Raw genomic sequence first — 23,505 nt, forward strand, 5'->3', positions numbered from 1 at the left:
CAGGCCTTAAAAACCAAAACAATGAGCTGGAAGCTGCTTGAGGCAAACTGCCTTTATCATCATGAGTGACACCTTTCACAACCTCTCAGTCATTTCATCCACTGTGGATATAAAATCTGATCAGAGCAGCTTTAAATCCAGATGATCCCACTGTGAACACATCAGGCCTTTGAGGTTTGGGAGGCAAAGTGCCATATTTCTGCTGTGAGGGGCTGCAGTCGCAGGCAGGAGCTGCTTTCTACCTCTTTATGTGCGACTTCCCAACATCATTACAAGAAACACCACTGAAGCAGCTGCTAGCTGAGTGAGACGGCTTCTCATCATCCTTCTAGGAGCTGAGGACACCTGGGGGGCCTTTAAACTGGACGCCTTCAGCGGGATCAGAGAGGCAACAATCAGACGAGCAAAGCCAAGCTTTTGGTATTAATGTGGTCGACCAGACACTTTTAATTTCAATGTTTTTTTTTTAACAATGATCGTAAAACCTGATAGCTGTCAAATGATTTAAGTAGGTACACCAAAGAGGCCTGGAGCTCCACAGAGCCCAGACCCGCCCTCTTTCCAATCTGCTGCTCGGAGAAATAAAATTAAATCTTAAAAAAAGAGGGGAGGAAAAACAAAAAAAAAAAAAAAAAAAACATACAGCGTCACTCCAGATGCCACTCTCGCCCTGTGAGTAAGTGCTTGGTGGAGAGAGAGAGAAAAAAAAAAGGAACAGACAACAATAGTAATCTCAAGACTGCTTGTAAAATTACTTTTAAATGTAGATAATATTTGTATATAGGTAGATAATGTTTGGTTGATTTAAGGGGAATAGTAATAAGAACTTAAAGGTCAATACAATCAGAAGGTCTTAGCTCACTAGCTAGGTCAACAGAGAACCAGTTATACATGCACTAAAAAAGAAAAACAAAAAGAAACTTTTTTTTAAAATCTGAAAGATAAATTGAGATTATATCCAAATTTTGTTTTTCCCAAACCGACACCAAATGAGACTCCAACGCTAGACTGAGTTCTTTTAAGAGAAGTAATGCTGAATTTCACTTTTAAATAAAATGGCTAATTGACATTATTGCACATGAGCAAAAGACAGTAATACTATTAGAGCTCTGTTCATCGACCTCCTCCTCCTCCTCCTCAACGGACCCTCCTTTAAAACATTCAGACACCTGGTGATGTACGACAACAAGAGATGTTTCATCAACAGCAACCAAAACGAGAGAGAGAGGGAAAGAAAACGGCTAAAAAAAACCTTGATGTGGGTGAGAGGACAGCGAAGACAGCCAGCAGAGATGAGGGTAGAACACTTACATTGTGCTATAATGTACAGTAAATGGCTGCATAAGTGCTTTTTCTTAAGCTTGAAAAAAAAAAAAAAAAGTTTTCCAAAAAAGAAAAAAAAAAAAAAAGGTATTTATTGTTGAGGCATCGTTAAAAGTTAGCCTGTGCTATCCATTCAGGGGTGGTGATGGCAGACCCTAAAGACGGGGTTCCGACAGCTTTGAACGAGTGGGAGAGAAACCTTTCGGGACATAAAAAAATAAGGATGATGACGTGACCCCCCCACCGACCCCCCCCTCCCCCCTCCCCCCTCGGACTCTGTCGCTGCTACATTAAAACTGCACAGATTTATGTGCAACATCGGAAAAAAAGGCTTTGAAGATGATTCCTCTGCACTCCGTCCTGTCTGTTGGATTTTTTTCTTCTTTTTCTTTTTCTTTTTTTTTTTGTTTGTGTTTTTTTTTGTTTTTTTTGTTTTTTTACATGTTCCGCCACCTCATTATTGGTGTTGATTGGCAGTGTCCAGGTCCAATAACGTGGCAGAGTGATTCGGTTAAAAACACCGTAGTTGCAGTGAGGTTCTTTAGGGGAGTCACTCTGGAGGAGGCCTGACAGTCCGCGGCACCGTCGCGACGGCTTCGGCTCGCGCTCAGACCGGCCCATTCACCGACACTTCCTGGGCCTGTGGCGTTTCCTCTCTGTTGGGGCGACAGAGGAAACGGTCACACACACACAGACACACACACACACACAGACCAGCATCAACTGCGTGTGGATCACACACAGCTGTTTGAAGTCAGTTCACCTCACAGCAACTGTTGGCTCATCACAGCACAAACATGTTTTTACACGTTAAAGCGGCAGTAACTGTCAAACAGCTGGAGCCACTTCCTGCACAGAGTCAACTAGGACTGGGACTATTCTTTGTTTTTTACCTTTATTTATTCAGGGGAGTTTCAGAAACACCCTGATCGCATTCAGACAGTTACACATTCACACCTACAGGCCTTGAGGTCCTTGCTCAAGAGCACCTCAATGGTGGTAATGATGGAGTGCTGTCTTTTCACTTCTACCCACCCAAATTTATCCTGAACAGACGACCTGCCAGGAACAAGCTCACTTCTCACTCATTTAATCTGCAGCAATCAATTAATCGTTCGGTCTAAATGTGAATTTTCCATCTTAAGAGAAGCAGCCAATCACCTCCACTGAGAAGACAGAGCTGGGCTGTGTTTGGCACTTTCACTTGAAAAGGATCAATCAAGTATTCCTTTCAGATACTTTCCAAAAACGACCCTTTAGACATCCACTTGTCAACTATGTCCATGCGTGTCCCAGAAATCATGAACACACAGTCTATGCTGCTGATAAACCCGAGCGAACGCGTGCACACAAACCACACGTCAGCATTTTCTAACAAAGCATCAGTCAGTTATTCAAAGCCTCCACACGCCGTCGCCAGGCAGCCACTTACTTCCTGTCAGTCTGTGTGCTCACAGGTGAATCCTCAGCAGGCTGCTGCTCTGATGCTTTCGGAGGGTCTGACAGAGACAGGTTCTTCAGAGACACCGGACTCTCCTCACTGCAGGACACACACACACACACACACACACACACACGGACGCTCACAGTTACACTCCAGTACAGCTTCAGCAGTTCATTTCGCTGGTTTAGACGTGTGTGTGTATGTGTGTGAGTGACAGTGCTGCATGTAAACCTGGAGAACCGTGTGTGGACACTTTCTGAACAGAGTTTCAGCTCAAGTCTGTGCAGAGCACCAGGATATACTTTACTGGGAAAGGCAAAACTGAATGAATCCAGCAATTTGAAAATCCCAGTCCAGTCTATAATTACCTCAATGTGGTAGTTATGTTTCAAATATAGACGTCTACACACGCACGGGGCAGCGTTTTGTGTGTGGCTGCAGAGTGGACTGGTCAACGGACGCTTTTTGGGGCTAAGAGATGCAAACCTTTTGAGGTCAGCTGTCTTGTTGCCGGGGGCGCAGGTTGCAGTGGCGGCAGCGGGGGGAGGAGCGCGGGCGTTTTTGTCGTCCTCCTCGCTGTCGGATCCGCCGGAGGAGCTGCTGTCTGAGGCCACGAGAGGAGCCTTCCTCCCTTCTCCCACCGGCCAATCACCGGATGAGGCACTAACATCTGCGCGCACACACATGAAAGACAAATGAGTTTGTTGTGTTTTTCAGGGCACTGAAGACATCCAGCAGACTTCAGCGGGATTCAGCGAGCGAGCTGAGCTCTGAGGTAAATGCTCACCGCTCTTCTCGTGGTTTTGTTTGGCTTGTTTTTCTGTATCACTGCTGCCCGAGTCCACAGGAGAGCTGCACCGGGGATCAGTCTCTGTACTGTACGAAATCCACAAGACAAGCATGTTAACGAGCTGTAAGCAATGAAAGGTTTCACAGAATCTCCATTTGTCTGACTTTTTATGTCTGTATCCAATAAGACGATACAGCTGCTGGCCTTCGTCTTGAAACTTAAACCATTGCAGAGCATCCCAGGAGGTTTTGTTTGACATGTATTTGGGTCAACAGGGTTGCTTCTCACCCAGAGAACGGCTGGAACTCAGTGAAGTTGGCCCAGCCAGTTTCCTGTGTCTCTGCTCCACCCCTGGGTGAGCTGTCCCACCCTGCTGGGGTTTGGGATGCTGTCCCTCTAGAGTCCCTGAAATTCGCTGTCCAGCCTGGACCTGGAAACAAGACGATGAGAGCCTTCAGTTAGAGGGCTGTTCAACACTTAACATGACATGTGGTCCCAACAGTAGCTGCTGTCTTTAACCTACCTGTATCTGATGTGTTCTGTTCAGAGTCCTCATCCTCATCAGATTCAGATCCGCGATCCCGCTCCCTCCCTCCATTCTCCATGCTGCTCCTGGAGCCTCCCTCTGAGGACTGGGAGACCCCAAACCTGGACGACAGTAAAATCAGATAGAGGTTGATGACAGATGAAACTGTTAACAGCAACTGCAGCGAGGAGAGGAAAAACCAGAAGCCATCACGTGGTTTACCTTGTTCTGGATTTAGCTTGTGTTGCATAGTTCATCTCCTTCTCCTCCCAAATGTCCTCTTCTTCTTCAGCATCATCAAATTGGCGTATCCTCTCTTTACAGCAGGCTTCAAAAGCAGCCGCATTGGCCTGTGTAGAGACAGACACTTCAGGTCTGTGACAGTGCCTAATATACAGATGGCCAATATGCAGAAACTAAAACACTGAACAACATCAACAGTAGTTGTAGGGACATCAACGGTAAACAGCTGTAATATTATGATGAGGACAACACTTACACTATTATCATCAGCATCTAGATTGAAGTTTATTTCGGCAATTCTGTCAAATGTGGCACTAAGGTAAGAGAAGAAGAGAAAAGTGGAGCTGTTAGCAAACATCCTGGAGGGTAAGGTTGTCTGGGGGATTGGATGCAGAGTTATGTGAGAAGCAAATCTTAAATATTCTTTAAAGGGCGACGCGCTGTGTAAGACTTTCACTACGTACTTGATATTTTCATCATGCTCACTGAACTCCTCATCGTTGAACCCAAACTGATCCACAAAGTTGGCCGTCATCTGTTGGATCTGATAGTCGGAGAAGGCCTGCGAAGGTCAAAGGTGATATCATTATGGACAGAAGAGGTTGGTAGAGGTGGATATTTCTTTAGTATTACAAGCAACAGCGGCGCGAGGTGTCGCTTCGTTTTCACCTACCTGCTGAAGTGACAGGTCGTTGGGGAAGGGGCTCTCCATGTCGTCATCCTCACTAGATGAGTGCATGTTGTGGGTGCTTACCTGCAGGAGACACATCAAATCAGAGGTTTGATCAACTTTTAACAGTGTTCAAGAAGAAAAACATGCTGTCTTCACTTAGAGACTATTTTTCCAGAGGGGTACAGAGGACCGATTGCTTCAAATGCTTCACATATGGATGTTGATGTAAAGAAGCTACAAACTGGAAACCATGGAGGCTTCACACACATCTTCAACCCGGCGGCACAGAAGATCTATACAATCAGCACAGTTTCAAGGTGGACACTCAAGATTAGTGTCACCAACTCGGTATCTGACCAAATGTGAAATATGAGCACAATCTGCCTTCTGTTCCTGAGTGATGGTGTTGAGTAATGGCCAGAAAAGAGTTTCTGCAGAACATTACGATGTCACAGTGAAGCTGACCTTTGACCTGATGTCATCACTTCAAAATGTTATCCTTTGAGACATTTGTGTGAAATGTTGTCATAACTAGCATCTGAATTCTTGAGTTATGGTCAAAAAAGTGCATCATGTGGTCACAGTGACCTTTGACCACCAACAACTAATCAGTTCATCGCTGAGTCCAAGTCAACGCTTGTGCCAGATGTGAAGAAATTCCCTCGCATATCATGTTCGTGAGTCGCGGCTCTCACAGGCGCAGAGGCATGATCACTTTCTTTCAGTGTTGTGGGAGACTAAAACACCCCCAAGAAGAGGTTTTCTGTCACCAGCACAGTACACCACTGAGCTATGGAAATAAAGACTTACACTCTTTTTGAATAGTACTACTTCCAATGCTGCAAATCCATTAGAATTAGTAAACACGTCTACCTCAGTTTCATATCATCAGATCTGAATGCAGCCTGTGACCTTCACTGAGGGGAAGCTGTCTCACTTAAACTCTAGTATCCTGTCATGAATACAACGCAGGCTTAAACTGACAAAGAGGAAAGGAGAGGAGGTTAATAGCAATCTATCTATTCACAAGAAGCTGAGTGCTATGAAACGACATCTAAACGATATCTCACCAGCTCTACCGTGTTCCTCCTGTTAGTCTCTCTCAGGGTCTCGTCCACGAAGCTCTCCCAGCGACCTCTGCAGTCTTCTGGAAGCTCTGCAAAAGCAGGGATTTTCATTTACACTCACTTTTCAGTGAAATGCTAACTCATCTGGAATGAGGACTATTTGTAGTCTATGATAACCTTTGATGAGGTCAGTGATCTGGGCCTGTACTGGTCCTTTCTCCAGGTTCTGGACCACCATGTTGGAAATTCGGGTCAGATGACCCATGTTGCCTCTCCTGGTGCCGCCCTCAGCCCTGAGATTGACAGGAACATACTAACCATTAGCTTCCAGAGGGAAAATAACTGCATTGCAAAACCACAACTGCACTTGTCGTTTCTCTTTACGTTTAGCAGACTCAATCTGAATAAAAACGCAAAACATTTCTAGCTTTCTAGTAGCACAATAAAAATTTAACAAGATATACATAAAGGTATACCAGAGCACACAGCTATGCTATGGATGTAAGACATTCTTACTGGATTTTATCATTCTCCTCCCAGGCGTCAAGGATCTTCTGTACCAGCTGACACTTCTGGAAGAGCTGCGAGTTCAACGGAAACATGGAGGAGTGTGGAAACAAAGGAGAAAGAACATCAAAACCTTGCAAAAACAAACAGAAGAGGACATTTTGAGTGGCAAGTTCAGAACATCGCGCTGCTGAAGCCACCTACATGTGCCACGAGGGTAGCGTGGATGGAGGTCTGTGGGTCACTGGTCCTGCCCGTATCCCCTGCCTCCTCCTGCGCTTCAGGGTTGGATGCTGCAGGCTTCCCATCGTGGTTCTGGAGGCCTGGACTGGGCCGCTCCTCTGAGGAAGGGTGGTTCAGGATAGCCGCCACACACAGCTCCACTTGGAAGTGCAAAAAGTTATTCCAGGAGTATTTGAAGAACAGATCCTGATCAGAGAGAGGGATGTAAAGCAAAGTTAGTGGCGTGCAGCAGAAGAGTGCATGCAAAAGCAGCAACACCATGATGTTCTGTGCCCTACCTAAAAATAGTCATAGTGGTAACACCTGAATGTCCAGTGCTATCATGTTGTTAAGCCAGGCGACAGGAGAGGGTTTGAATCCATTGTCTGTTGAACTACACGCTATGTTGGATGACCTTATATGAACTTGCTCCAAGTAAGTCACACCCTCTGCCCTTTGGTCAGGTGGTGTGATAAGCTAATCACTGCTTCCCTGCCTCATGGTCAACCTTGTGCAAATCTAATGCAACTTGTTCAGACACTACACACAAACACAGTCAGACAAAGCATCCTTCTAAAAACACAAGAAAGCTCAAACACGTCGTACTCACTCATGTGTGCAATGACAAAGAGCAGCTACAGAGTTTCAAAGTCCACACTCAAGCCAGGCTTAGCCTACCAGTAGTAGGTTCATGGTGGAAAGATTGCAGAGCTCCTGACAGATACTGGGGGCATTGGTCTGCAGCAGGGCGGCCACAAGACGGGCCACGTGAAGGCGGGCGTTCCCCAGTGGCTGCTCTAGAACGCCAACGGTCGTCAGTATTGCACTTTTCTGTAGAGGGAATGAGAAAAGCACATCAACCTGTACTGTCACAAAATGTTATTTGAGTGAGTTTCAATGCTAAAATTGCATCACAAAGGAAAAACAAGGTTGTCTAATGGTGCGTAGTGCCGATTCACCATCAGCTACTGCAGTATTTTTAAAGATAAGGATATATGATGCATTAGCTAAAGGTGCTACCTGTCAATCATTAGAAAACACTATTAAGAATGATGGGATTACCTATGATCACTTTTACAAAACCACTGAAATACCAATCATGTAATACACAATGTCTAAGCGCTTATGTTTGGACTGTATTTTGCTTTGCTTGGCACTGCTCCTTGGCTTTACCTTGGGGGGATCCAGAAGAAGCTGCTGGAAGTCCTTTAAATGGGGCTCAATGGCATTTAAAATACTGCTGTTGACAGTGTAAGACCTTTCATAACCCTGAGAATACAGATCCATTAGCCCTTCCAACCTGAGAGGACAAGCAGACAAAAACATTAGCATGCTACACTTGTAATTAAGTTCTATTTGATGGTATTTTATTCTGTAGTAAATACAATACAAATTTACCATGTGGAGGAACCAGAGGAACTAAAATTAACTCTGCTCCCAACAGTTAAAAACAGGACAGGAAACACACTCACCCAGACCTCCTGGTCTCCAGTAAGGTAAGTAGCACTTGAGTTCCGTTAACGATGGAGGCTTCACTCCTTTCGCCCTCGAACATGTTCTTAAGGAGCCGCGCTACACTCTCCTGCCTGAAAGACAAAGGATCATACAGTGGCAGCTTTAAGAACCAAACTAGATGATGGTGATGACATGCTAATGAGGGGCTCCCCTCTTAAAGCCAGACAACCAGTGGTCCCATTTGTTTGCTATTGTTGATACTGAGGAAGCACTAACTCAAACAAAAAAATAGAACAGTTGTTCAACAGGTGTATAAAGAATCATGAAAAGACTGTATCATTTAAGTGACAGCATTAAACAAACAATAGATGGGACACATGTTTGACGAGCGGGCCATCAAACAAAGCCAATCTGAGGGCTTTTTGTTTCTGTTGTGCTGCAGCCAGATAAAGGTCAGCTTGTCAGTACACACTGACTCCAAATAACACAAGCAACTGCACACAGGTGACATTTACTTCTCCTCCTGCAACTTTAATCAACAGTCACTGTAAACTTACGACTCCAGTACAGCCAATAGTGGGTCGGCCTCCATATTCTCCTGCATCTGATTGGCCTGGTCTCGACTAAGGCGGATGATGTCACAAAGCGTTTGGGATGCATTTGATTGTCTCTGAAACGGAAATGACTGAATTAGAAAATTGAAATGAGCAGAGGACTTTTTTTAAGCGGCATGTACAGAATTACAGCAGGAGCATCGTGACAGTAACTCCCAGCATGCCTGACACTCACCTCCTCATCTTTGCCAGTATGGATGAGCTCTGTGAGTCTTTGTACCAACTTCTCCTCATTCAGCCACTTGGGGGAAAAAAAAACAAATGGTGTTATACTACTTTACTTACTACTGTAAAGGCTGGTGTTAGGGGTGGACAATATGACATAAAATTTGTATTACAGTATTCTTTTCCTTTTTTCAAAGTGACAGTATTGTATCACAGCATTGCAAAAACAAAAGCGATACTTCACTCAACATAGGTTTCTACCTCTTTTCATTCGATTAACAACATAAGGCAACACATCTCTAATGAGGTATAGGATTGTGTGTGTGTTGGAGGGAGAACCTTGACCCATAATGTAGGTTAAGTATTAAATGTAAAGTGATTCATTCTCAGAGCTAGACAAGTATTTATTTAGAAGAAAACCCAAAGTATAAGTACAAAAGTCAATGTACCACAGAGCATGTCTGTCAAGAACATTTACTACAGCAGCAACAGACACCAGTGTTGGGAAAGGCACTTGGAATGTGCAATGACCTAAGCTCCAGCAACATGGCAAAAGTAGTTTACTACATCAAAGCTGCATTTTTTTTTTTAAACATTGACCCAATTCATTCCAAGTCAGCGCTACCTCAGTGATCAATAGAACCGTCTGCCAAACTGATAAACAGACTAAAACCTTACTTTCGATAGCTTATTAAACAAGTCAAGCTTGTGTGTCTGTATTCCCCTGCAGCAGAGATGTTTGAGGCATCACCCCAAGGATATGTGATATGTCAGCATCATATATAAGCGCTTCTGTCAGCTACACATACATGTCTGTGCATGGTGGCAGCGTCATTTCCTGATCTTCAGAGGTTTTATTTCAGACTGCAGCAGAAAGTTGAGCTCCAGATATGCTTTGGAAAATGTATCTTGTGTGGACAGTACTGCAATACTTGATCAATAAAAAAGCTGAGCTGCTGAAAAGCTATTTGACTCAGAAAACAGCGAGGCTACAACCACAACACTGAGAAATGTAGATCAACTAGTAACTGCGCAACACTGACAGAAATGCATTCCAACATAATGCACTTTGGCAGAAAACCCAAAGCTTATTATATAAGTCAATGTACCAAAGGGCATGTCTGTCAAGTACCTTTACATACGGTAGCAACAGACACACAGACTGACAGAGCACGCTGCAGAGGAGGCTCTCCTGAATCAACCAAACCAGCTGAGCTTGTGTTGCAGAATCAAGTGTGGAGATAACGTTAGCTCTGGCAATGTGATACTACAAAAAAACAACATGACAAACCAGTTTCCTACATCAAAGCTACTACTATTTAATTAGCCATGGAACGTGCTAGCACCAAATCCAACAGGTTAACCAGCAACATAAACAGCAAACCAACCCAAAAACTTACAGGTTCTAAATTTGAGGTCGGATGAATTCATCCTTGAGCTTCAGGTTTGAGACACTTTGTAATGGCCCTCATAGCAGTCCTAAGTAAAATGATTAGCATGCACATGTCGCGCAAGAGCTGTCCAGTTGTTGTTGTTGTTGTGGGGATATTTCGATCTAGTCAATCCACTGGTTCTTCACTTCCTTGTATGTGGGGATTAGATGAAGACTTTTGTGTTGGTTCTTACAGCCAACAACAGCGAAATTGGCCTACACTGCTCGTAATGTTAGTCTTTGCATCTTTGTGTTATCAGAGTCCGCATTACAGCAAGGACAATAGTAGTTACTGTATATAACTCGAGTTCTATGAGTATGTGTGTAGCCCTCTACCTCCATGTTATCACTGCCACGGTAAAGCACATTATTTTTAATATGTTAATTGTTGACAAAACCTGTATACGGCGCACTCCTAGCTGGTGTTTACTCATGGAAAGTACACGAAAACATATTTAGAGAGCTTACATGGAGGACCTCCTGCCTCAAGGGGGCAGGCTCCACACAACTGATGAGGCGAAGCAGCAAGTCCATCATGGCAGAGGCGTCAATATGTTTCAGCACCAGACCAATGAAGCCTTCCTTTTTCTTTAGAAAGGAAATCACCTGGAAAACATCAAGTGCTCATTACTTTTGGGTTCAAATAGCAGAGCGAAGTTGGCTGAATGTGTCATCTTTAACATGTTAGTTTTCCAAATTACCACACTTCTGCTTTGTACTGTATGTAAGTTTTTGCTATCCAGCACTTCTTTTCCTCATTTACATGGTCTAATCAAGAAACCCTTTCATGATCATTTTCTGCATACCTGTTCGGTTTTCCTGGCAATGAGATTGCCGATGGTTTTGCTGAAGAAGCTGGCCAGTAGCGGGTTAAGGGGCGGGTCCTGCTCCAGGAAGTGATAGAGCATCTCAAGGAGAGACTCTTCCCCACCCAGCTTATCGTTTATAATGGACACATCTGATGTCAGGAGCTCACAAGCGATGTTGGGAAACCTTAAAAAAAAAAGAGTCTGTATTAATTTATGTTATTTTAAGTGGCATTTCTGAAATGTTTTCTGATGGCCTGAGCCTTGATGTTTAAAAGAGGTGAAACCCAATTTGATTACAATAAATCAAAGATATTGTACTAGGATGTAACAAATACATCAAATCGGAGCAGGAAGGGGAACTAAACACAACCAATAGCTACAACTCTATAACAAATTATTCTGTTATTTTCTCTTTTTCAGACGAAATATGAATAAAAAGTACACAATGACAATACATGATTTTAATGCATGTTCATAATCAAAATTAATTATACCAGGTCCAACAATATTGCAGATAAAGAACAGCACATTTAGTATTAAATTTTTAATTTATTCAATTTATCTCATAATTTCTGTCAAACGGGCATTTATCATATTTATATTATTTATTTTATATACCTACAATATTTTGCATATCTGTCTAAAAAACTGAACTAAGAACAGGATCTGAGTTAAGCTCGTGCTTCCCTGATGTCTTCATCTGATGAAAATGAAAACTCACTTAAAGCGACTCTTTTCCTCCAGGTCAGCAGGCGGCTCTGTGGTGATGAGGCTGACCAGCTCCTGCATGCAGTGGTCCTGGGAGAGGAAGAGGAGCAGCCGACGGTTCTGGGCCTTGCACTCCTGCAGGACGTCATCCTCCTCCATCAGCTCTCTCAGCGTCACGTCCTCCCTGTCCAGCAGCTGGTCGATGTGGGAGGTGGTGTGCAGATCGAACTTCCAAAACATGATGGCCGCTGGGACAGGGGACACAGCCCTGGACGGTTGGACGGAAGAGTGATCAGGAGGCAAGGTAAAGGGGGGGGGGGGGGATAAAAAAAAAACAAAAACAACACAGAGTTGGAGGAGGATGAGGGAACACAGAGAGGCCCAGTAGTGACAAGAACAATGAAAGAAAGGGGAGGGAAAGGGAAGGGAAGATTGGATGCGTAGGTGGGGAAGGAAGCAGGAAAGAAAAATGATGTAAACAAAGATGTAATCCAGAGGATTAAACCAATAATAGCTGGAATAATAACATAGCACTATCACTTGCAAAATGTCCTTACAGGAATTGCAGTACTTTTGAATTACATTACTTATGATCACATAAACACTGAGAATTCCAATTTATGCTGCATTAATGTAGGTCATTTTGGCCAAGTTTATACTTTCATGAAGACTTTATGGACGTTTTCTCAGGAACATGCGCTCTACTGTTTGGATCTTACATGTAAAACTATAAAGAACAGCCAATATTTCCTCTACATTTGCATGCTAATGCCTGCAAAAGTAAACATCATTAAAATAACAGAACTGAGCCTCTGGTTACATACTGGAGGGTAACTCCAATATCGTGACAGGTGGAGGTGATGTCTTCAGTCACAAATCAAACTGTGTTCACCACAATTTAAACATAAGTTTAGAATTTAATAGATCTACATGCAACTCATAAACCTGGTTTAGTTGGGTTCTTGTGGTACAGGTAAATGTAGCCATAAGTACATCACACATACAATCACAAAGACGAAAATGCCAAACAGCAAAGTGCTCACACATACCAGTGGATGAAATGTGGATATATTTAATCAGACCTCCCCCACGGGCAGGCAGGCATTTGTGTTTGTGCAGACGACAGAGAGTGTAGTGAGGCCTGGCATTTATCAGCATGGGTCTCCTCTTAAAATGCAGGCCTCTTTAGGAGATGAGACGCTGAGAGGCTCACCATAACCTACACGACACGAAAAACAGCAGAGATTATTAATCAGCTGTGCAACAAGATTTTACAACACCGTGTTCACATGTCATTCTGAAGTTATTTTACATCTGCATACTGCATACATGACAAGTGATAATGTATGTTTTGCACCATTGTGAAGGTGTGTTGTCCTACAGACCAGGGTGCAATACTTGGTACTCGAATGCAGAAATTCTAAAGTGCAAGTTTTACCCAGAAAGTTTTAGGTTAAGTGGCTATCCAGGTTACTCAAATGCACGTAGTACTGCTGCCATCTGTATGACAAACACAAATGAGAGACCAGAGCTGAAAGGTCCTCCCATGACATTTAGATCAACTGTACAGGAGCATCACAATATCCTGGTAAGTTACAGCACAAATCCATAAAGATTAGCAGATCGGACGAAAATTCTATGCAGATATTCTTCAGCTTAATTAAGGTATGTGTGTGGGAAAACTTCAAACATGTCATTAAAACAAAATCACATGAATGTGTCAATTAGCAGAACAAGACATAAACAGACTGGAGGGCGAGTCCTTCTCCTCCCTGTGCCAAAGCAGTAACTAATGCTACAGGAGTGTTTATTGCTGCAGATATGTGAACAAAGTCAGTCTAGAGAATGCAGGATTTAAAACACATGGTCAAAGTGCATGCACCCTGCTATATATGCCTTCATGTGTGTATTTTAGTCAGTTCACTGTACCTGCCCTGTATAAATGAGCACAAGCTGCACTTGTTGAGGAATTATTAACAGGTCTGAGTGGGAAGCATTACTGACATTTCTGCTATCTATTTTTGCTATTTATTTATTTAGAAGTTGTGGCCTTGAGTGCCTTTCCAACTGATAGCTAATGATGTTAGAGAGGACCATGATGTAATATTTATCTATACAAGTCAAATTTACAGAATGCATGATTCACTTTAATGAACAAAATAGCAATAAAACAGTGTTTCCATATGTTAACTGGCTCCACAGTAGCGGAGGCTAAAACACCGCCTTTTCAGACAACATCTCAACAGGCCTTGCTAGCACTTGCCTCATTTCTTTAAGAACCACGTCCAACACAGATACAACACTGCAAGCAGTATTTTCTTAATGCTTATATCCAGCTGTCAAATGTCTTTATATTACTTTACTAACACAGGCCTAATCTTTGCAGTTGTGTTATTAAAGAAAAGAATATCACCAACTAGTATTTGGATAATCAATTTATTAGTTTGAGTGATTTTTTTTAGGGAAACAAGAAGTTTCTTTAATGTGCACATTCTCTGGTTTCTTCACTCCTCTGTGACAGTAAACTCAATATCTTTAGGTTTTGGTCAAAACAAGACATTTAAGGACATCATCTTAGGCTTTGAGAGACATTGATTGACATTTTTCACCATTTTATGGACCAAAAAACTAATCGATTAATCAAGAAAATAATCAACAGATTAACCAACAATAAAATAATTGTCAGTTGCTAACCTAAAGCACTGCATTGGACTCTTTGTGCCTGCAATCAGATGGCAGTAATGCATCTTAAATGATGGCAAACAAATATTTGACGCTTTTGTGACTATGCAAGTATGTTTAGTTTGTTTTTCCTCATGTGGTTACTGTGGCAGCTAATCTAGACAACCAAAGACACCGAGGTGACAAAAAACAGTAACGTCCTCTGGCTTTGTCAAAGCTACCATGTCTCCCTGAACAACACGCCATCAACTGTTGATCATGGAAGTAAAACTGAAGGAGGAAATCAAAAGTGCTTCCTCCTTTTTCTTTTCCTTTTTTCCTAGGGAGGACCCATGCCTGCACATGCAGCAGCAGCGTCCATCTGGCATACATTTACAGAGTACACAAGTGCAATAATAACCTGCTGAACGCTCCCTGTGGACACTGAGCAGGAAAGCAAATGCTTGACTTTATATCCAAAATAGAACCCACCAGAGGCAACCTCAACAAAAACAGTCTACTGGCACATATAACGGACGATGAAAAGAGGAACAATGGCACATATAAAGGGCATACATGTGGATGCTGTCAGCTAACAATAGTCTGCAATTGGGCAAGTTAAATAGCAGTGAAATCAAGCAAAAGGAAACTCCACCTGCACTTTTACAGGAGTTCTCTACTCACTGAATGAAAATAAAGATGAACCTGGTATTTTGCGACTGCATGTTTATCATGTTATACTAGATACTTACAGTACACCATTGGCCATGTAGTGGTGCATGTTGTACTACTGTAGATACCTCATACAACATGAACTAAAAATAATCGACCAATCTGCAACAGTGCGATTCAAAAGGACTAACAAACCATACAGTTTTGCTCAGCCTGTTGCTGATTACTTGCACTGAGATGCAAGGAAGTTTTAAAACTAGGTGAACAGACCTGGATCTAATGTTTGGTACACAGACGATGGTCCCAAAACATTGACACTTTTTTATGTGAATAAAGTCTAGTGATTTTACTTGTGTTTAATAATACTAATACAAATGCATGAATATGAGTTCATGGTGCTTATTCCATTCAAATTATTGATCACCTTTGGTATGTTTGCAATCAAATAAAAACAAGCCATTGCTTCAGACTTTGATAACATGAGAAGTGAGGACATGTGACAGCTAATGATACATCAATTTCTTTTCAAACAATAACAAAACACATACTTATATATATGCATCTGCATCCCTGGCTTGTAATATTTTTTATGTGAGGGGCCCATATTTGTTAGGACTGTCTAACAATGAGAGACACACACTGATGTGTGGCTAAAGAAATGTAAACTGAGCCGCCATGGCCTTGGCATGAAGTGCACATCAACTGACTTGCGGTAGGAGCTCAGATTTCTGTTTACTTCAACTCCAGTGGAGGTGCCACCACCAAGTAGTAGAAATTTTTAAAAACAACGTATTTACAGTACTTTCACTACAATCCTCACTCCTAATTACATTCCGTCGTTTTAACACGAGGTCCCTTTCCTTTATATCCATCGGTAACTAATGTACAAAGTAACCTAGACGGTGTGTGAGGTTACTTGATTTCAGTAGCTCAGCAAGGCGTCGTTGCTACTGGCCTTAGCCAGATCCGAATGGCTGCAGTCAAGAACAGGACTGAGTTAAGTCCTTAGCTCTTTAACGTTAGTTATTAAGCAATACTGAACTTTTAAAAGGTGTGCAGTATAATAAAGAACATATTAGTAGTTAGATAAGTTACCTTTATTTCGATGGCACCCAACTATAAATATTAAAGGTAACTTAGCGACTATTACCTAGCGTTAAATGATCTAACAGCTTCACATATTCCATTGACAAAGTTAGCAGATTACTCAACATTGGGTCTTAATCAACGCTAACTAGCGCTTTTTTGGGCACCAAATTATCAAGTTAGCAAACAATTTAGCTAACGTTAACGGTAGTTCCTCCTTTCCTCTGATTAGCACGTAAGCTAATTAGCTACTAACAGTTAACGTGTACTGAGCTGACTTAGCCAACTTAAATGGCTCTCCAACTTAGGTTCAACTTTGTCGATGCAGCAGCAAAGTAACGTTTGCTATTTGCTCAAACTCATTACGATCTTTCCGTCCAAAACTTACCCTTTGATTTAAAGTCCGCTGCTATTCCTTCCGTCTGTATTAAGTTGCTGGTGGACTTTTTCGTCAAGCAGCCAGCTACTAAGTCACTAGCTTTCCAGCTAACTATTAGCTAGCCGTGTTGGCTAACATACATTAGCCTGTGAGCGAATAGTGATTTGTTTTGAAGGGTCAGTCTGCGACAGCACAGGCTACTGTTAGCTAGCTCAACTTAGCAAACGTTAGTCAAATGTGGCTTTCAAGTCTATCAAATGAACGGTTCCCCAACATTAATGGTTACTAGATATTAATAGCAATTACGTTACCTGTTATTATAAATATGGAGTGTATTATTCGTACTCACGGACAAAGTTATTCAAACGCGGGGCTAAGTTTAGCATACAAAGCAGGAAAAACTCAGTCATATTTTTCGAATCAAAATGGCGACATGGCTACGGGAGCGCGCAGTAGACCTACACGGGGACGTGCATTGACTTCGTGCAGTGCACACTGAATTTGGCAAAGTGATGAACAGGACAGACAGATTTGCAAAATAAAATCAGTAAAGTGAAGTAGGTTGAAAGGCGGGGTGTTTCAATTGCAGCAGTCACCATTTATTTTCATTACTGATTAATAAACACTGTTTTTTTATTTGGTCCATAATGCCAAAATAATGACAAATATCCACCAGAAGTCATGAGTATGGGAGCAAAGGAAGCCTCTAATAATTAGAATTTTATATGCAAATAAAAGTCATGGTTGAAATGTAATTGTCGCTGAACAAATAGCGTTGAACTGTTTTACTTTGAAAACCATCTATCTGAATATATGAGGTTCCCCTCTTTCAATTTGTGACAGAAAATTCAGGTTGCAAAGTTTTCCAGGCATGCACCTGAGCTTATCTTTCTTAGGTCATATGACTGACAGAATGCAACCTAGTAGCTCAAAGGTCTGATCGATTTCCTTCAGCCACGGTAGTCCAGATTTTCAAGTTTGAGTGAGGTTCACAAATTCAACAAAAAATGTGACCGGACTCGAAATTCTAGATCCGAAATTTATCACCTAAAACTGAGAAACATGAATATTTTACTTTGTGAACTTGATGTGAAGTTTTTTTTTAAATTGCGCATAGTTTGAAAGTTTTCTAAATAAAATAATAAAATAAAATATTTCATTGCAGCAAAGTGGATTTCAATTTCAGTATTAAGTAGTGAATACTTAATTACACAATTAAGAACTCAGTTGCGTAAAACATTGGAATTCCTTTTAGCCTTGCTTTGTTTGCATATATCAGAGCATTTAAAGTAAATTGTTACAACTGTTTTTCCCCATCGTCAGGAAAATATCAATGATATGTGAAAAGAAAAGTGCTGAAAAGTACGTGTTTACGTAGCAGTATTAAAAATCCTCAATTCCCACCTGAACCTGTTTATATTCCACCTAACTGACTCTAAGCTATGATACATTTCTATAAGAACTGAATGATAACTTAGCTTTTACTCGTGATGTGCTGATATTTCTTTCTGACACCATTCTCGTCGTTCTCCGCTCTTATGTTCTTTCCTGCTCCCTTCTTTCCTTTCCTCTCCCTTCACCTCTTCTCCTCGTCTCCTCATGTATCCCACAATGCATTGTGTTCACTCGTTGGATCATGGACCAAAGCGGTAAGCAAAAAGCCAAGTAGGGCCGACATTAGCAAAGTTCTTTTATGTGATATATTGTTCACTACGCAGTTAGAGCTGTTGCTGTACCAGCACTCCAGACAACAACATATCATACTCTCAGTGGACATGTTTGCTACGGCTTTCTGTTACCTTCCAGAGCAGCGTTAAAGCTAGCATGGTCCAGGCTAACGCTAGCTAAAAACAGGCTAACGGTGGAGTAATGCTACAGCACTTCTGTTCATCAAAAGTTAACGTGAAGTGATTCTGTAAGGTCACATGCAATGTAGCAACTGAGTCTACACAGTTATGATATTAAATGGCAACACCGCATTTTTGACATGTTTGTAACCGTAACCGCTTGCTGCGATTGACTTGCGGCGCGAATGCAACCTGGCCAACGTTAGCATAATGCTATTTAAGCTAGTTAAGATGTAAGAGCTGGCATAACTAATAACATGCCTTCAGTGTATTTGTGAAACGCGTGAGTCATTCCCCTCAGCTGTTTGTCTTTTAATCTTAAACCATGACTGCTAAGGTCGTAATAAATGAATTTCGACTTCGTAACTTTAGTTAGTTATCCAAAGTTACAGGACCATATGAAGCGTTACTAACTCAAGTATCATTCTTCGTCTACCAGGACTTTGACAGCGAGGATTTTCTCCAAAATCTGTCCTTTAGTTACATTCCTAGCAAAACAATGGATTGATGATGATGTAATGTAGTTCCCACCTCATACCTATAACTATCACACGCCCTGCCTTCCTGCAAGTCAATTCTAAAAGTCTGTCTCTATAAAAAGGTATACTTAATTTCATTCATTCAGCAAGATCCATCACTAGAAACTACACACTGAGTTGCTCTGAGTTGGTCATTTAAGTTAATCTATACTGATCATTTGTAAAAAATGATATCAAATTGGTATAACACAAACAAAATGTTGGCATGTCCTTTGAGTCTTTGTTGTATGACATGTTGGGGAGTATTGATTTGAAAGCCTGTTCTAAACTGACTGCAAAGTGAGTTTTTCAACATTACCCTTTTCCCCAGCAGACAATGATCTTCAAGGAAGCGACGGCTCTGGGACTTTGGGTGGCCCAGATGTTCGCAGAAGAATCCCCATCAAACTGATATCCAAGCAGCCCTTAAGGAGCAAACCTCAGCCCCGCACCCAGAGACCCACTAGCAGGCCACCTAAAAGTGAGGCTGGAGAAAATGGTAGGCACAGCCTGCAGTACACTGTGTCTCTTAGCACCACGTGTTAAGTACCTTAAAGACAGCATTCTTAGTGGGACTCAGACAGTGTGCATATTTAAAGTTTATGAGAATTTCGCAAAGGTAGCAAAAATAAACTAAGACTTACACATAGCAGCCCAGGCTCACAATGGCTGAAGTGTGTTAGTCATCCAGGAATTCAGCACAATAGTTTTGACAGCGTTTGCCCCACTATCCCTTGTCACACATGCCTGTTTGTCTTCTTTGAGATGCCTTGAATGGAGAAACTTCCTCAAACCATTTGCTATTATTGTGTCCTGTGTGGTCAATGGGCAAGTAGCTCATCTCAAGGCAGGAGCTGCACAGCTTCCATTCACTGCTTACGTAGTGCGCTGTCAGGCTGAGACCACATGTCCATGTGGAGCTGGTAACAATGTTACTTTCGCTTCCAGCCATGCTTGTTGTTGCGGTCTGAAAATCACAATATGAATTTTTAGTATATTGAAAACCATACAGATGTTATTTTGAACAATATATGGCACACCACCTAATTGGGAGGATGTGTAATATTTGATACAAGATATAAACTGGGATTACTGTTGCTCAGTTACTGATAGTCTACCCTCTTTTTTTTAATCAAAACTATGGTGACACCATGTAGTTTTCCTTTATAATTATCAATAAGGTGACATTTGGTCCCAGCCCAGGCTTTGGTCACTGCTTTTGGAACACTTGAATTAGACTTATTGATCCCCACTTGCCTGGGTTTCAGAGCAGCCTCAGTCACTAATACTTTTCTTTTTCTTCTTACAGATAACTTTGGCTTCAAGCAGGAGGAGAGGTTTGATTGTGGAGCTAAAGCTGGTGATGTGTTCGCAAATCAGAGGAGATTCCCCCAGGCACTGTTTTGGGACTATAAGGTAAATCACCTTTGGGGAGTGAAACGACTCAACAGTCCATACAGCGCTTTCAAATGGATATTAATAACACTTTCTCACTAATGTCAGCCATACAGTGCAGGGTGTCTCATCTGCAGATGCTCAGAAAAGCCATGTCGGACTGGTTTCAACAATTATCTTCCCATTTGTGGGGAATTCTCAGATTCAGCCTAAAACAATGAGCAAGCAAAAAATTAGACAAATCCTCAGTGTTAATGATATCCTAATAAGTGCATTTGAGTGTGTTTTCATGGAATTTAACGTGTTTTTTTCCCCTCCCTCAACAGTTAAATTTGATTGGAGAACGGGATGAAGTACCAATTCACTTTTGTGATAAATGTGGTCTTCCTATTCAGCTATATGGCCGGATGGTATGTATTTCTATGTGTTTATGTATTAATTTCTCCTCTGGAGGATCAATAAAGGATGATCTGATCTTATTTTGTCAAACTGACCTTCCTCTGTAGGCAGTCGCAGAGAAATGTTGATGTGTAACACTAACTCCTTCTCCTCCGCCTGACTCCTCAGATCCCATGCAAACATGTTTTCTGCTACGACTGTGCTTTGCTCCATGAGAAGAAAGGAGAAAAGATGTGCCCTGGGTGAGCTCTTCGAGAGACATTTTAACTGTTTAAATGTGTTGTGGTGAATATTGCAATTTTTCTCACAGTAGGGTACATAGCATTAATGTCGCTCCTCAGCTGCTCCTTGTGTTTTATTCCTGCTTATTGTTACTGAACTTTTGTCCCTGTGTTTCCAGCCTCACTTTGTACAACTGCACAGACCCAGTGCAGCGCATCGAGCAGTGCCAGCGTGGTTCCCTCTACATGTGCAGTGTTGTCCCGGGTTGCAAGCGCACCTACCTGTCCCAGCGAGACCTGCAGGCCCATGTCAACCACCGCCACATGAGGGCAGCCAAGTCTTCCTCTGGCCGCCAGGAGCCTGTGCACCTGCCCCCTTCATCCGAGGTCCCTGACCGGTTCCGCGTGCATCCACCTCACTTACCCAAAAACCATGTTCACCTCACCAGCCCGCTCCAGCACAGCAGTCATGACCCCTACAGTCAGCCGCCCCCACCTTCTGCTCACGAAGCCCCGCCCCCAACCTCCGCTCTTGGCCCTGAGACATTCCGCATTGCCACGGTAACAACCCGTAAACACAGTAATCTCATCACCGTACCCATCCAAGATGACTCCTCTTCCTCTCGGGAACAACACTCAGGTGGGCCCGGCCCTGCTCAGCCGCCCCACCACCACCCTGGGGACTACCCTGGTCAGCCACCTGTAGTGTCCCACTCTCACCACATGATGGCACCACCGCAGCAGCACTTCGGCCCACCACCTCCCCCACCTCCTCCTATCAGCCACCCCATGCAGCATCCTTCCCAGGCCACTGGGACACCACACATGGTGTACAACCAGGCCCCTCCACCCCCCATGTCCACAGCTCCCCCACCGATCACTCCACCGCCAGGGCACATCATGGGTCAGATGCCGCCCTATATGAACCACCCGCACCCAGGACCTCCACCACAACACAGTGGCCCCCCTGTCAATGCCCCTCCACCTCATCATTATAACCCAAACTCCATGCAGCAGTTCCCTGAAGACCAGGGCACCCTCAGTCCCCCATTCAGCCAGCCAGGAGGGCTCAGTCCTGGAATGTGGCCTGCTCCAAGAGGGCCCCCTCCACCACGAATGCAGGGCCCTCCTCCCCAGGGCCAGATGCCTGGACCGCACCACCCAGATCAGGGCCGCTACCGGCCTTATTATCAGTAAACTGCCAACTGAATGAATGGGCAACAGTCTGTGTCATTCTGTTCCATACCACTTGTCTGATAATGTGATAGTAAACCTCAGGGTTACAGGATGTAGGACTTTCATTTTGATAAAACTGCCCCAAAGCAAATGTGTATGTGCTGCACATTTTAGTTAAGTGTACTGAACTTCCTGCTGAACATACAATAGACTTGGAGAAGTGCAGGAATGTCCCCCCTTTTTTTTTTTTAATAGCGTATGGTTAATATTTCTGTATATATGTCAGCTGATTTCACCCATATGTACTGTTCATTGAAAGACACCAACTACGTCTCAATAAATTTTTAACAGAACATTTGCATCTCATCTTTGTTTGATATGACAACTGACGAAGGATAACCAGCTGCTTTGTTTGGTTTGGAGGTCATGAAGAGCAATAGGATTTTAACCTAATAATTTTGTCGGTTTCTTTGATACCTCGTGTACCCAAGTTGAGTTAGTAATTCTTCTCATGTGTCTGTCAGTTTGCTTTTCAGTGAACATCAAACTAATCCAAGATTAGTACTTAAAACTGCCCAGCATTCATGCTATCTGGTGTAGTAAATCTGAAAGGACGCTGTGTTTCCTGTTTATCAGGGATTAGCTGACACTTTGGCAGCTGTTTGTCTTTGGATCATTTTGTCACGTACACACTTTGGATGTTTGTCTAAAGGTTATTCCTTTAAATCCTTGCGCGACACGTCACTTTTTCCATCTTTTTTTTTATCTTAGTCTGAACGTTTAGCTTGCATTCAGGTGTCAGGTGTCAAACCTGCCGATGGTGAGGGCTGGTTTTAACCATCTAGATGCCACACACTTGCAGATTTTCAAGATTCATTTGATTGACACAATGAACATGTTTAACACCCTTTGTTATAGCAAACGTTGCATTTATTCTTAAATGTTTTTATCAAAGAAACAGCATGAAAAAGTGACATTGCAGTAGAGTGTAACAACTCCTATGACAACAAAGACTGGATGTAAAAATCATAATGAACTTCAATAGACTTAAACCAGAATTTCAAAGTAAAACAAGTCTATTTAGCAGAAAAACTAAATTACAATATGTCTTGTGGTATGTGAGTACAGCAGATTAAAATAGTACACTATTTAACAGCAGTCGCATGTGGTCTG

At 42.5% G+C, this 23,505-nt stretch overlaps 2 protein-coding genes across 5 annotated transcripts; one reads left to right on the top strand and one right to left on the bottom strand.

Moving 5' to 3' along the window:
* Positions 1–1,293: 1,293 nt before the first annotated feature.
* On the bottom strand, positions 1,294–17,211 carry ppp6r2a (protein phosphatase 6, regulatory subunit 2a). Of its 3 annotated transcripts, none has more exons than XM_076721837.1 (24): positions 17,088–17,211; positions 13,028–13,197; positions 11,992–12,246; positions 11,268–11,454; positions 10,930–11,067; positions 9,040–9,105; positions 8,808–8,920; positions 8,268–8,381; positions 7,969–8,095; positions 7,474–7,626; positions 6,778–7,002; positions 6,583–6,647; positions 6,244–6,359; positions 6,070–6,155; positions 5,000–5,080; positions 4,791–4,888; positions 4,583–4,640; positions 4,306–4,433; positions 4,081–4,205; positions 3,846–3,987; positions 3,555–3,643; positions 3,254–3,437; positions 2,756–2,863; positions 1,294–1,979 (listed from the first exon to the last, which is right to left on the bottom strand). In XM_076721837.1, exons 3-24 carry the CDS (start codon positions 12,216–12,218, stop codon positions 1,931–1,933), a joined length of 2,679 nt encoding a protein of 892 aa, XP_076577952.1. In that variant the 5' UTR covers positions 12,219–12,246; positions 13,028–13,197; positions 17,088–17,211; the 3' UTR covers positions 1,294–1,930. The 3 variants fall into 3 exon arrangements, with proteins under 3 accessions (XP_076577952.1, XP_076577951.1, XP_076577953.1); XM_076721836.1 differs by having other exon boundaries at positions 16,786–17,211; XM_076721838.1 differs by having other exon boundaries at positions 17,126–17,203.
* Positions 17,212–18,363: 1,152 nt separating this feature from the next.
* cbll1 (Cbl proto-oncogene-like 1, E3 ubiquitin protein ligase) lies at positions 18,364–23,482 on the top strand. 2 transcript variants are annotated; one of them, XM_076722920.1, is made up of 6 exons: positions 18,364–18,425; positions 19,476–19,640; positions 20,451–20,557; positions 20,863–20,946; positions 21,104–21,177; positions 21,336–23,482. In XM_076722920.1, the coding sequence occupies exons 1-6, from the start codon at positions 18,413–18,415 to the stop codon at positions 22,351–22,353; spliced, it is 1,461 nt and encodes a 486-aa protein (XP_076579035.1). In that variant the 5' UTR covers positions 18,364–18,412; the 3' UTR covers positions 22,354–23,482. The 2 variants fall into 2 exon arrangements, with proteins under 2 accessions (XP_076579035.1, XP_076579034.1); XM_076722919.1 differs by having other exon boundaries at positions 18,396–18,425; positions 19,473–19,640; positions 21,336–23,476.
* Positions 23,483–23,505: the final 23 nt, after the last annotated feature.

Source organism: Chaetodon auriga, chromosome 22, assembly GCF_051107435.1.
Source record: "Chaetodon auriga isolate fChaAug3 chromosome 22, fChaAug3.hap1, whole genome shotgun sequence".
In the NCBI taxonomy this organism is placed as follows: Eukaryota; Metazoa; Chordata; class Actinopteri; order Chaetodontiformes; family Chaetodontidae; genus Chaetodon; species Chaetodon auriga.

What these genes read in the sequence shown, in the direction of transcription:
- ppp6r2a (XM_076721837.1), bottom strand. Translation starts at nt 12,218, where the DNA reads ATGTTTTGGAAGTTCGATCTGCACACCACCTCCCACATCGACCAGCTG. An exon ending in GATCACTGACCTCATCAAAG is followed by an intron (nt 6,156 to 6,243) that starts GTTATCATAGAC and finishes CTGCTTTTGCAG; the next exon opens with AGCTTCCAGAAGACTGCAGA. An exon ending in ACGACCTGTCACTTCAGCAG is followed by an intron (nt 4,889 to 4,999) that starts GTAGGTGAAAAC and finishes TGACCTTCGCAG; the next exon opens with GCCTTCTCCGACTATCAGAT.
- cbll1 (XM_076722919.1), top strand. An exon ending in AAGTGAGGCTGGAGAAAATG is followed by an intron (nt 19,641 to 20,450) that starts GTAGGCACAGCC and finishes TTCTTCTTACAG; the next exon opens with ATAACTTTGGCTTCAAGCAG. An exon ending in TTCAGCTATATGGCCGGATG is followed by an intron (nt 20,947 to 21,103) that starts GTATGTATTTCT and finishes CTGACTCCTCAG; the next exon opens with ATCCCATGCAAACATGTTTT.